Raw genomic sequence first — 14,819 nt, 5'->3', positions numbered from 1 at the left:
AAATAGACAAAGCGGTTGAAATAAAAGATGAAATGTTAACATTTGTAATTAAAGACATTCAAAATTCAATCAAAAATTATAACAACGAAATCAATATTGTAAGAAAGAAGAGACCAGTAGATTTTGAAAATTAAGAAATTACAAATAAATGATGATGTCTAACAAATATATCGATCGTTAATGATATTGAAATACAAGTAATAGAAGACGATAACATACCATAATGCAGTTGAGAATGATGAAATTATTGTTATTCTTGCAAGTAAATATTTTTAATAGCAATTCTTGTGATGATGTCTCTTGTCTCCATCAATCATTTAACATAAAAAAGAGACTGTTCAACAAAAGAATAAAATAATAACAATAGAAAAATGCAAATGATTGATGGAGACAAGAGACATCAACACAAGAATTGCTATTAAAGATGAGGAGAATATTGATTCTTTCATAGAGAATTAAAAAAAATGATAAATGAAAAATCGTGAAAGAGAGAAAAGTCTAAAATATAAAAGAAAAAAAAATATTTGACGCGATAATTTAAATTAAATTTTAGAATGCATTATCTATATTACACTTTTCCCCCCATAAATCAATAGTCACAAAATAAGTAATCAACACATAAGATAGAAAATTATAAAATCAATATTTACTTTAATTTGATTAACGTACCTCACTTATTAACAAATACATAATAAATTATATATGTTTCAATGCATACATGCATGAGATAGAAAATAAGACGAATTACGAAGTATGTAATAATTTTTCAAGATTAATCAACAAAATAATAAAAAAATCGAGCTTTAATAATTATATAAGTTTCAATATCAATATTTTGTCAAGGTAAAATTACATTAAACACTATATATATTTATAAGTTTACACGAGTCATTGATATATAGTACTGTCTTATTTTAAACTATTAATGTATATATATAATTATAACGATGACCGTAAATGATAAAAACATTGAAACTGCAAGCAATGGTTATATTGTTTGAAAATGTTGCAAATATTTTTATTAGTTGCAATGTTGAAGATTATATTGATTTCATCACTAACACATGTAATAATTTTTTTAATTTAAAAGAGTATATATTATTACCAGTTATTAATAAAATCTACTTTATCTAAAGAACAACAACATTAATTCAATAAAGGGATGACAATGGTTGAACAAATATTGTTCGCACTCATTTTATAATGCATGTTGTACATATTATATTACATTTAAGTTTAGTATTGACTAAAATACCATGAAAATCATTAATTAGCTGATCGTTAATCTCTTCTCATCTCAACTCATTTATTTAACAATATTTATCGACAATAAAAGGTGTTCCCACGTGCATGACACGTGACTTTTATTAGTATTTATAAAATAAAGTTGATATTTACACTCTATTCTTTGTTATTTACACTCCACTTGTGAGTAAATTGAACAAATATTTTATAACTGAAATGGAGTATAGATAATAGAAGGTGGGGTGTAAATATCAACTCTTTTTTTAAAAAGTGGTAATTATAAAATCATAAATAATTTGAGATATTAGCAAAAACGAAAAGGGGAATTTCTGAAATTCCAATCGACAGGAAATGCAAATTTGTTTGCTTTTATAATAAAATAACAAAAGAATAATAATAATGATAATCATAATCGGCTGTCTTCGTCGTATTTATTACTATTACTCTCTCCCTCTCCTCTTCTCCTCTCACTCACTCTCAATTTCGTGAATCGATTCCCATTCACGCAGCACAAATCATGCATGTGTACCCGATGTGAGATTTATCCACGCACCACATTCTTCTCACCCTCCCTCCATTCCTTGTGAGGAGCGGATCTGTTTCGCTATTCTACTGCCGTCACAATCAAGAACCCTCCGCCATTACCCAATTCTTGAGGTCCCGGATAAACAACGGGCACTTGAGGCAGGTGATTCACATATGGAGGTGGAGAGGAAGCCGTCAGCAGTGTCTGATGTCGGTGCCTGGGCTATGAATGTCATCAGTTCTGTCGGAATCATTCTGGCCAATAAGCAACTCATGTCCAACAATGGATATGCTTTCACATTCGGTTAGTGCCATCTGAGGGGTCTTTCTGCGTTGTGCTTTTGTAGCTTAAATGGGTCTCTTTTTCCTGGATCTCGGCCCTCCGAGTTTGCCTCTCAACTGTGTTGTCTTTTTACTCTGTGTGTGTGTGTGTTTTTTTTTTTTTTTAAAAAAAAATTAGAATTGCTGTTGCATTTTGGTGAATTTTATTTGATTGCAATTTGCTTTTGCTGCTTGGGATCAACTCATTTTGTTATTCGCTTGGGGAAGTGGGCATCTTTAATTTGAATTTGAAAGGGGTTGTGCCCATATAGTTAATTTACCACTTTTGAGCACCTACATTGGATTGGTCCTCATTTGCAGTAATTCTTTTTTTTCTGATTAGTGCCTCAGTTTGAATTTTGATATTTGCAATTGTCTAGTTGCTGTGAAAATTTGTGAAGGATCAAGGAACTAAGATGTAGCTTTCTGAATCAGATGTTTAGTATAATTATTTTGGTTACCAGGATGCCTTATGTAGCCCACTTCCACCTCGGAATCACCTTTTGAGTTAAATGATCAGGTTCTTTGCTTCAAACTTACTCTTTTAATTATACTCATTTTGGGGACTAATTCTTATGGGGTGATATTTGTGATATGGTCTGATATTTCTGATCAATTTTTTTTTCCAATTTTAGTATCAATCAAGATTTTAAAGAGGTGTTAATTGTGGAACTCTATGATCTTTATTTAATTAATGTGAGTTGATATGGTAGAGTCAGCCTTTTAAGCTCATATTTTAATTCTTGTTTTGCTTCATGCAGCCACAACATTGACTGGTTTCCATTTTGCTGTTACTGCACTTGTTGGAGCGATATCAAATGCTACGGGATATTCGGCCTCAAAGCATGTGCCTCTTTGGGAGCTTCTTTGGTTCTCAATTGTTGCCAATATGTCTATCACGGGGATGAATCTCAGCCTTATGTTAAACTCAGTTGGATTTTACCAAGTATGCTTGAACTATAAACCACATGCATCTTAATGCTTAGATACCTTAATCCAATGTTTTAATATCACTTGCCAATATAACTTGCCTAGTTAGATGTTTTCACATTTATCGAGCAATTAATATGGTTAATTTTACTGTTAACTTAAAATTATCTTCCTATTTTTGATGCATACACTTTGAATAATGATTGCGATATTTGCATTTGTAAAGCTTCCACGTCCTGAATAATATAGTCACATTGCGGCCTGCATCAAGAGAACCTCTGAATTTGTCTATGTTTTATTATTGATACCAATGATCCTATTTTGCTGTGGTAAAGTATGCAATAGATTTGTAGCTTAGGAACTGTGACTTATAATTTATGTTGTTGAATGATATCAACAATGCTTTAAGTTTTATTTTCTTTGAAACTTGTAAAATTCATAGACGTGTTGTCTTCTCAGCTCGTGGGATCTGTTTTTCACACATCTGGTTACAACTCATTTTCTTGATTAAGCTGATGTTACATTGTATTTTGGTGTAGATCTCAAAACTGAGCATGATTCCTGTGGTCTGTATTTTGGAATGGATCCTCCATAATAAACAGTACTCAAAGGAAGTCAAAATCTCTGTCGTGGTGGTGGTTATAGGCGTGGGTGTTTGCACTGTGACTGATGTCCAAGTGAATGCCAAAGGTTTTATATGTGCTTGTGTTGCAGTTTTCTCGACATCTTTACAACAAATTGTGAGTAAAATTTGTTACTTGTTATTAATAATATAATTTCTTTGATATCATTTGATCTTTGATGAGATGAATTAATGTCTAAAACTTCTGCATCACCTATGCTGTGTATTGACATTAAGTTTGATACAGTTGGGGCCAACAATGAAGGAACATGGTACTAATTGGAAATATTTTGTTCACCTTTGGTGTCGTACAAGTTCCACAGGAGTTCTTTTTTTTTATTTAAAAAAATGCAACTTTTCGTATTTTAATTCATTTCTATTTCGTGTTTCAACTTTTCTCTTTGCTTATCCCTTTCATCTTCATGGTAATAATTCATAATAAATACCCCATTGACTGATAAATATTTTCAATTTGAGGCAAACTTGGTTAAAATTTAAAAATTGTGATTGAGGGTTCTGTTTTTAAGAGGCTCTGCTGCCTCCAAACACCAATGTCTCAATACTACAATCACCTAACAGAAAGTATGAAAAAAAAGAGAATACCATTTCTAACTTGATGAACAAATGGGATACTGTTTCTGGGCTTTTCCTGCTAGGATTTTCTTTCCTGAATTCTTATACTGCAGAAATATTCATTAGATGATATTCTTTTGGATGCAGTCAATAGGTTCCTTGCAGAAGAAATACTCGATCGGATCATTTGAATTATTGAGTAAAACAGCTCCTATTCAAGCTGGTTCTCTACTCGTACTTGGTCCTATAATTGACTACTATCTTTCCCAAAAATTAATTCTGGACTACAAGTTCACTTTTGGAGCCATAGTAAGCATCTGTTATGTCTTATCAATGTTCATTCTGTAGCATAATATGTTAACTCACTTTCTGGACCGAACACTTGTATTACATCTAACATCATGGGACAATAATTTGCAGTTATTCATGCTCCTTTCATGTTCTCTAGCCGTGTTCTGCAACATTAGCCAGTACCTTTGCATTGGACGTTTTTCGGCTGTTTCTTTCCAAGTTTTGGGCCACATGAAAACATTATGTGTATTAACTTTGGGATGGCTAATATTCGATTCCGAGTTGACTTTCAAGAACATCTTGGGGATGCTTGTTGCAGTAATTGGCATGCTAATCTATAGTTGGGCTGTGGAAGTCGAAAAGCAGACTCATAGCAAGATCATGCTGCATGGGAAAAACAGCTTGACAGAAGAGGAATTTAGATTAATAAAGGAAGGCATGGAAACAACTCCCATTAAAGACCTTGAGCTTGGTGAGTCTAAGGCCTAGGGATGGATCCAGGTTCGGGTTTCGTTTAAAGATCTTGAGCTTGCCTATCCCATTAATTCATTTGTGTAGTGGCTGTGCAAATCATTCGGAATCGGAAGTTGAAGAAAGTGGAGGAACAAAGGAAAGAATTTGTTTAAATTTTCAGGGATTGAGAAAGCAAAGAAGATGCATGTCTAATATTATGTTATTTTTATGTGTTAATTGAGTCACATTTATGATTGTCATGTTTATTGTTATAGAGACACTTTATCCAACTAAATATGTCTTGAATCACTGAGGGACTCAGAAATAATGCCAACTAAATGCATGAAATGTGATGTCTAAACCGAACACCACTATGCACATGACAAACTGGACAGCATGGAGCAAGCTCCTTGTATTTATTTATACTAGTAAATAAATAAATATGTGGCCTACAAGTGGGTTGGATCATTGTTTCTTAGAACCGTGAACCGAAACTAGAACCATCTTAAAGATCGGAATCAGGACCGACACTTATCGGGACGGAGCCATGTGGACTGGGGGTATTTGAGAAAATGGACTTGGTTAACCATTTTTTTTTTTTAAAAAAATAACTTCTTAGAGGAGGTCATTTTTTTTTAAATAATGATTGATCGATGTTAGATAACAAAATTCCCCTTGTGCTGTATTTTTTTATTATTAATTTTTTTTTAAAAAAAAAACTTCAGTTCAAATCGATTCAAACATAACCAACTAGAACAAAGACCATCATAAATTGGAAACAAAATTATATCCGAGTGGTTAGAATAGTCGATTTTCAAACCCTAACCATCAGTTATAAAATAAAGTTCGGATGAATTTTTGTTGGGCGGATTCCTTTGCTAATTCTATGTAGATGCAATGCTAATTATGATGAAGTTGAAATATTTCAAAATGAGTGTTATTTCAAATCCGTCTTTCAAATCCTCCATTCTGAATCAAAGCCTTCAATCCAAAGATACCATAGAGTTTTTATATTGTCATTTCTAGTTTGTATGTAGATATATAATTAACGGTGCTTCGCTTAGCTATCATTTTGTGTTGTCATTACACTACTAAAAATGTATTTCTAAATGGACCACGAGAGATTACAGCTCAGGGGTAGTTGAAATGGCTATCAGACTTGTCTGATACCCCAACCCGAAACTTATTCTAGACATGATACCGAAAAATAATTACGTAATATGTACATTATTGACATAATATATATCAGATGAAAAAGAATGAATTTTTTTTTTTTTAAAAAAAAATGCAAATTGGTATACTAAAACTGTGAACAACGTACAAGTTAAAACCCAAACATGTAATTTCTCCTATTTTTGAGTTTGAAATTGGCCCGTAAGTAGTTTTGAGTAAATAAATAAATATATATAATATTTATATATATTATTATTTTTTATAATATAAAAATATAATATTATAGTTATATATATTTTTATTTATATAATTATATATATATGTCTTATCGCGAGCTACTCGAACAAAAACAAATGAAGCTCGAGCTCGGCTCGAGTGAAAGATCGAGCTACTCGAGCTCGACTCGAGCTTTTGACTGAACTACTCACGAGTAGCTTGATTCTCTTATACATGCACCCCTAGTTTTGACAATTGACAAATGTGATAGTAATCAAGGTGGATTTAAAATTGTATCTATGATGCGAGTTGTTTAAAAATCCAAGTTTCAAACATACAATCGGATCAAATATCTTAAGTAAACTCATCTGAACTACAAAATCTTGAAATATGCACTCATGTACGAGAGATTTGGGCATATCCCATCTTTTTGTTTCTCAACAATGGCATGTTTTGTATAGCCATTCAAAAATAATATCACTACTATTATTGATTGCTAAATAGTCATTGTATGAGAAGGTGTGTAAACAAGCAAAGAAATATTATATTTTTGTCATAAGGGGATACTTTTCTATGTATACTCACGATCTAAGCACATGTGATATATGTGTAATATAATAAATAAAAACTACATGAAAAATTCAAGAAGATAAAGGAATAAATAAGAATAAATGAAGTGAAAGTTGATAAATAGTTCTTATATTTTTTAAAATTGGAAGTGATAATGAATTTTATGAGATAGTAGAGTAATTTTGGTTTTGATATATTTGCCTCTTAACAATATAGACTAGATATGTAATTTTACGTTGTATCACATTGACGAATCAAATCGGTTAAAGAGAACTTGAGATTCAGTCCCTAACTTCAAATATGAGTTAAGATTTAGTTCCTATGTTAGATTTTTTTTTAAAATTCTCTGGTCTCAAATTTCATTTCATTAATGAAAATCGGTATAAAAATTTAAGTATATGATACTAATATATGATATTTGAGTACCAACAGTTTCAGATTTGATACAAAAATTAATATTTTAAATATAACATTGAAACAACTTTATTAATATCAAAAGTTTACTGTACATACATGTTTATGTACAAAAAATTTATATTAAAGCATTTGTTCATTATTAATTAGTACATACACTAGTATTTTGGGTAACGGAAATTAACAATTTGTGTGTACTAATTTAAGAAATTTGAGTACAAAAATATTTAATTTACGTATTGATTTATATATTTATGACACCAATTGCCTCAAATTGAGTACAAAATCATTATTTATATTTTCAGTTTTAGAGAGATGAAATATAACACAAAAATTTTATACCATGAAAACATGTTTTTATACCATATCTGAAATAGTTAGTACTGAAATTTCATATATTTGTACATGATTTTTAATTATTTATAACTATTTTTCACTTCGAAAATTATTTGTGGGTCCAAAAAGTACATTTTTACGAATCAATAAGTGCAGAAAAAATAAAATTTTGACAGGAACGTAATCCTAATCAAACACATGATATGGATATTTTTTTTACCAATTAACTCTTAATATAAGTGTATGAGTTTTATATTATATATACTATAGATAATATATTTATATAGCATTTTTTTGTTTTGAATTTTTATCCTTTTATAGCCTACATATCTTCATAAATGAGTAATGAAATTATGAATGGCTCTTCTGTCTTGATCTTTAATGTTTGGTATATACTCCATTTGGGTTTTACATAAATTACGACGGTTCAATCTTTCCAATCAGCAAAAAGGAAAACATGACATTCATTTCATTGATTTAAACGTCCATTTTTAACCCCACTTGTTATTGATGTGAAATAATGGATTAGAAGAATTGTCATCTCAAGAAAAACAAGGATTTGGAAATGGAAATATCTTGGGTGGTTTTTCGGTATACCTTACTAAAAATATTGGTATGAAAAAAATTTATATCGACACCAATAGAGAAATTTTAAAATTTTGGTATGAAAAAAATTCATATTGATACCGTATAGATACCGAAAAAAAATTCGATATACCGAAAATATATGTATATTAAAAAAAATTCGATACGATATGCCAAAAATTCGATATTTTGGTCCGATATGCCGGCCCTAAAAATATCCCTTCCTATTTATCGTACTTCTCGTTAAAGACAACCGGTCTTAAGACACCTACACACAGGGCCGGACCTTCCATAAGGCTAAAGAGGCCTCCACCTCAGGGCCCGGCCCTGGAAAAAGCCCAATTTTTTTAGAAAAATTATATATATATATATATATATATATATATGCTAAATTGTTACCGTTCACCGAAATTCTAAAAAAAAAATCTAACCAATGTTAAATAAAAAAATAAAAACTTTAATTTATTTTTTAAAATAATTGATCGAGCTTGATTTCTTTTCAACTTCGGATTGAATAATTTAAACAATATCAAGAAACTTTAATTTGAGTTTTTTTTAAAAATTTTTTGGATAAATTAACAAATAAACCTTAAAATTGAAGGAGTCTTGTATGAAGTTTCAAATATTTTTCAGTAACAATGGACGAGAAATTAATGGTGACGAGTTGTGTTTGGAGTTGATTGTTGTAACATGCTATTAAAAAAATGAAAATGAGTAAATGACATTCTCCAATATTAAACAAAACTGAATATATGGTTTATTTCTAAATACTAATATTAGCTATCAAATTTTGTAACTCATATAAGAAATAATTATATCAGAAAAAAAGAAGCTGAAGTATCAAGAATTATCTTCGATAAAAAATGTTACATGGTATACTGAAAGGGTTGGTTATGCTGTATATTGACAAATAAATGGTTTGAGAACTAGATTACACAGATTTGAAAAAAATATTATCGCATCTAAAACATCTATATATGAGTAGTATTTATGTAATTATTTCAAATATTTGTTGACATATTATTGATGTAACATATTATTTATGGTGTATTTATGTACTGTTTATCATATTTGTTATTTGTGAATCGAACATTAAGTTATTGTAACAAAATGGCCCATGTTTTATCTTTCACCTCAGGCCCCATCAAACTCGGGTACGGCTCTACCTACACATTGGGTTCATATCCAACTTATGTGGATAGAGTAGAGTTATATTAATTATATATTTCCTTTGTCTTGATTATCTCTCCCTATATATAAAAAATCTCTCCCTTAGACATCATTTTTGTATTTGCTGAAAATTGCCCTTATGTGATATAAATATTACACTTTTATTTGTTTTTTTTTTTTAAATTTTGATATTTCAAATTTCCATAATTTTTTCAACTAAACATTATAGATAAGATAAATTGATAAATAAATTTTAAATTTATTTTATAAATGAAAAAAAATAAATTTAAATATTATCAAAAAAATAATATTTATAGATAACATACAATATTATATATATTATATGTTTTTTTTGACACACGCAACGCGTGTGTGTGATTATGCTAGTATAGATTATGTGTTTTTTGTCCTAAATATATAGACATATATCATATTTAGTAACAATTTTTTACACTTATTTATCAATATTATATACCCCTATTAACTACATCTTGAAAATTATGCAACTTTTTTTTGAATGCATTAAATAAAGATAAAATATGAAGTCTAATTTGTTTTTCCTATGATTTTTTCTTAATTCGGTGAAAAAAAAAGTAAGACTATATAATCGAGACGAAGGGAGCGGAAAATTCTCCCACCTATCGTATGGACGTATGTCACGTATCCCCCCACAAAGTTTACCTATCCGAGCTCAATAAAATTTATTTATTTAATTTAGTTACTATTTGTTTAATTAGATATATTAATTAAATTTCCTTGCTTGTTTTTACCATAATTAATTTCATATTTTAACATTCAACTTTTTTAAAAACAATTTAAAGGCTTCTTGTCAACCAATTTTTGGGGTGAAATAAATGTTTTGGCTAATAGAGTAATTAAAAAGTACCGTTTGAGATGGTATGATTTTAAAGATCAAAGTTAAATTTTTGGTAAAATGAAAAATACTCAGCTGTACATAAAAATATTAAATACTCGAGCTTGAACTTGAGCTCGTGTATTTGGCAACTATTTGAGTCAAATTATATCTTGAAAAGCCTTGATTAAAAGTTTTCGTTTTGGGGTAGAAAAAACCTTGATTAATTGCGCTGTGAAACACTATTAACTACTAATACACTGAAGCACATATATGCGTTGTATGTGTACAAAAAATATTTTGATAAATTTAAATTTATTTATAAATTTATAAATTAGGATCATGAGTAAAAGGATAATGATAATTATAAATTAATATAATGGGATAGTGGGGAGAAGAGGTGGGAAGTTTTTGAATAATGAATTATTTTTTTGCCTATTAAATATGTTGAAAGAATGATAAAGGTAAATTTCAAAATCTATTAAAATGAACAAAAGTAATTTTTCTAAGCTAATGGGTTTAACTATTATAGACTTATAGTAAGGAAGTAAGGATATAGTAAAGATAGTAAGGATTATTGAATCCAACTCGACTGGCGATACTATCAATTGGGTTTCTTTCATCAAGTTCCGCCATTTCACATCTTGGTTTCAACCTTTAAAAGGTTTCTTGAGGACTCCGTAATTAGCAGCAAATACATTGTCTCCTCCAAGAAAGCCAACGTACGGGTACATGATCAATTAATCGGAACCCATCTCAAATTTAATGGTACAAATCTTTGGGTAATTTCCTGGGAATCTTCGGTAGTATCGGAATTTGGACATGTGTGTTTATAGTATATATAGTAGGTCGCTCGGTCTCATAAATATTTATCTGTTAGATGGATTGACCTGATCCATATATATATATGTATATATTGACCAATAAGATTTTTCACGGGTCAGACAAAACAAGATATTCGTTAAAAAAATTTATCCGTAAAACAATCTCACACGAATTCAATAATTTTACGAACTATCCATCTATATTTACTGTTCTACATTCCAAATAAATGCATGGTTATGCTACATCGAAAATATATTCTTAAAAATCACGAAATTTATTAAGGCTAGGTAAAAAATGTATTACAATAATGTCTCACACTTAATTAAGAAAAGTGTGTACATGGTGCATTATCATTATTTGAACAATGAGAAATTGGAAAACAAAATACAAGAGCTGAAAGCTCCTTACATGACCTATTGTACTGGAAATTATAAACAAGATAGGATAATTAAATAAATCTAATCTATTTACAAAATACACATTATTAATTAATTACTTGCATACTAACTAGCTACTAATTGTGTTGTTCCAGATCAGCTTGCTCCACTCAGGGACGAACTCCAACCGATTTCAGGCTCTCGATATCACGAGATCTGTCATCATCGATCCACATCAAATTTTGATCAATTATATTTATATATACACACACAATTTTTTTGATATGTATAGAGTTTTGATATGGTAAGCAACTAGCATGAGCACTTATGCGACACCGTTGACGTAACATTCTCTAATTATCCAATAGATGAACACCATATCAGCCGGTGCTCACATAAGTGTTCATGGTGTTTGCTCTTATATATAGTCAGGGACGGACTATCTATAGGGGCTAGGCTGGGCTCTAGCCCAGTCTAACCCCTATCTAAATAGCCCATATATATATTATCTTGGGCTTCAATTTAATATTTTATGAGCCCAGCCTAGCCTCAATCTAAATAGCCCATATATATATATTATCCGGTGCTTCAATTTAATATTTTATACATATGGACTATGTGATTATTTTAATGGATCTCAATATAATTTAATCCAGCCCACATTGTTTATATTTTGGTCTTCAGCTTAAGATTTTTCAATACGGTCTCAATATGTTTTATTTTAGATTAGTTACATGGTGGCAAATTTAATGTTATTTAATTATTCTAATGCGAATACATATCAAGTACTAAATTAATTATTTGTTCACAATATACCTTGATGGATGTTTAAATCGATAAAATAGACAAATATTCATATACATGTTTCGAACAATGGATCAACTATAATAATATATAAAATGAAAATTATACTCTATATTATGAAAATACTATAATTAAATTAACTCTTAAAATTATAAAGGATGAGCATAATAAAAGGGATATCTAATTTTCCAAAGTTAAATTTATGGTTACGTTCCTGTATATAGTTACCCATGGTAAGCACCTATGCAAGCTCCTGGTCGACGTATATATAAGCGATCTATTGGATGTGATGAAATTATACTTCAAATAGTAGTCATATTGTATTAAGTTTATACATAGTGGATGCCCAATAAGATGAATTCGTAACTCGAGGGATCTTTTATGGCAAGTCACGAGTAAGAGGGACCAAAATGGTGTGGAGTTTAGGAGCCAAAAACAAAAAAAAAAATACCAAAATGTAATGAATAGAAAATAGGTGTGGCATATATAGATATATACCGAGTGAATATGGAGTGAGTTGGGCGATCGTGCTGATCCTTGTAATTGTCCGGGATATGCGCAACCTTGCGAAGAAAGGACCTGTCGATGAACTTCTCGGCCGATCCCAGCACGGCGTCGGGGATTTCCACCTCCGGCACGCTCTCCCTCTTCTTCTTCGTCACCTGCACCGATGGCGATCGCCTCAGCTGCAGCGCCGCCGTGTGGATTCCGATGCATCCAGCTATACAGATCATCCCACCCACCATCCACACCGGTACAAAGTCGCCGCTCTTCGCCATCCTCCAAAACGCGCTGTTGTTTCCCGAGGCCCGGCCGGATGCTGTGGCGGATGTCGCCATATTCCGGCTAGCCACGGCCTGGAATAGTGGATCGCGGCGCGTCGTCCACGGTCTGCATTGTTTCTGCATGCACATGATTTTAATTATATATGATATCAAAATTTTATGAAAACTTTCGAGCCAAAGGCGTAAACTCTGCAATTTCATCAAAATTACTAAACAAATTAAAATGAAAGGGAGATGCATGCATGCATGGGAGCCATACCAGAGCACTAGTGCATGCCATTTTATGAATATTAATTCAGAAATAATCTTGGATGAATACAATATATATAATATAATTAGTTAATATATTTATAATATAATAGTTGGTAAATGGATGAATAATTTGGTGTTAAATATAATTTTTATAAACAGAAGGAGCCGACAATTAAGTAGGAGAGAATCGATCGACCGCCAACATGCATGAGATCCATCAACGGGTAGCCTAAAAGCGTGCTTTGCGATACACGTTTTAAGCTCTCATATATGCAAATCTGAGAATGAAATATTTATGTACGTAAAATCCTCTGACCATTTCTTTTTTTAAAGGTTGAGAATTATTAAACGAGGCAAAGACACAAAAAGATAATGATTAATCATGTAGGTTGTTACGAGACTTGGGAGAGGAAAATAAAATAATGGATAAAACACAATTTGTTTAGTAATTTATAATTTAATAGTGGTGATAGCTAGATACACCTTCGTCCTTCGATGTGTGTTAGTTAAATTATTATTATTTTTTTTTGGAAAATTAGTTACAATATCTAACTCAAGTTTAATAATAACTACTAGCTAGTACTGCGGTACACTCATTATATGCTTGTATAATCCGTGTATTTTAACAAAAACAAAAAAAATGGTAAAATTAAAAATATGCAAAAAAATGTTGCATTTTCGTAAACAAATAGTCACAAAAAAATGCAATAAATACATCAATTTTACAAAGATGTTTGAAATTTTTGTAATGAAAAAACATCAAAGGAGACAAAGTTAGTGTCATTTTAGTAATAAGAAATCATCAAAAGCTTAAAAAAAGAGGACACCATATCAAATGCTTAATTTGATCAATAATTTTGGTTTTCTGAGAAATTAAATTATGATATAATCATAGATTTATCTCAAATTTCACCAATTAATGGAAACCAATTAATTATAGTAACTCTGCTAAAATAGTAAGATAAATTGATAATAGATAAAATCCATTCTAAACATGTAAACATTACCCACGATAGTGAGAAGACAATTTGGGTTTTGGAGTCAGCTAAATATTTGATTTGTATTCGAACATTCGAACTTATCGAACTCGGGCCAAAAATTATTTAGCTCGATAGCTCGTGAACCGCTTGCGAGCTTTAAAATTTTATTAATATAATATAATGATATAATAAATATATATGCATTTCAAACATTTTGGCATTCGAGCTTTTGAACAAAATTTTCAAACCTTAATATCCAAGCAATAGTTCGAATAGTTCACGAATATGTTCGAAAATAAACTCGAACTCTATTTTGAACCGAGTTCGAGCCAAAATATTTGAAAATTTCGAACTCCAAATCGAGCCATAATATATATATTTTTACTATTATGTGGGTTGATTCGATTCGTATCAACATACTAATGTATAGTACAAAACATGAATTGATGTACACGTTATGGGGATTGGAATTGGGCTGTTATTGAACGAGTGAATATATCATTATGGCTCATAGCCCGT

At 30.5% G+C, this 14,819-nt stretch overlaps 2 protein-coding genes across 2 annotated transcripts; one reads left to right on the top strand and one right to left on the bottom strand.

The window, feature by feature from the left end:
• Window positions 1–1,683: 1,683 nt before the first annotated feature.
• Window positions 1,684–5,267, top strand: LOC140874979 (UDP-rhamnose/UDP-galactose transporter 2-like). The gene is made up of 5 exons (XM_073278494.1): window positions 1,684–2,074; window positions 2,853–3,037; window positions 3,561–3,761; window positions 4,364–4,525; window positions 4,637–5,267. The coding sequence occupies exons 1-5, from the start codon at window positions 1,945–1,947 to the stop codon at window positions 4,994–4,996; spliced, it is 1,038 nt and encodes a 345-aa protein (XP_073134595.1). The 5' UTR covers window positions 1,684–1,944; the 3' UTR covers window positions 4,997–5,267.
• A 6,193-nt stretch (window positions 5,268–11,460) lies between these two features.
• Window positions 11,461–13,428, bottom strand: LOC140880659 (uncharacterized). Its single transcript, XM_073285329.1, has 3 exons — window positions 13,328–13,428; window positions 12,782–13,185; window positions 11,461–11,695 (listed from the first exon to the last, which is right to left on the bottom strand). The coding sequence occupies exons 1-3, from the start codon at window positions 13,346–13,348 to the stop codon at window positions 11,650–11,652; spliced, it is 471 nt and encodes a 156-aa protein (XP_073141430.1). The 5' UTR covers window positions 13,349–13,428; the 3' UTR covers window positions 11,461–11,649.
• Between the last annotated feature and the right edge of the window lie 1,391 nt (window positions 13,429–14,819).

Source organism: Henckelia pumila, chromosome 1, assembly GCF_033568475.1.
Source record: "Henckelia pumila isolate YLH828 chromosome 1, ASM3356847v2, whole genome shotgun sequence".
NCBI classification, from domain to species: Eukaryota; Viridiplantae; Streptophyta; class Magnoliopsida; order Lamiales; family Gesneriaceae; genus Henckelia; species Henckelia pumila.
Note: the sequence above shows the minus strand (reverse complement) of the source record. Positions and strands in the feature narration are given on the sequence as shown.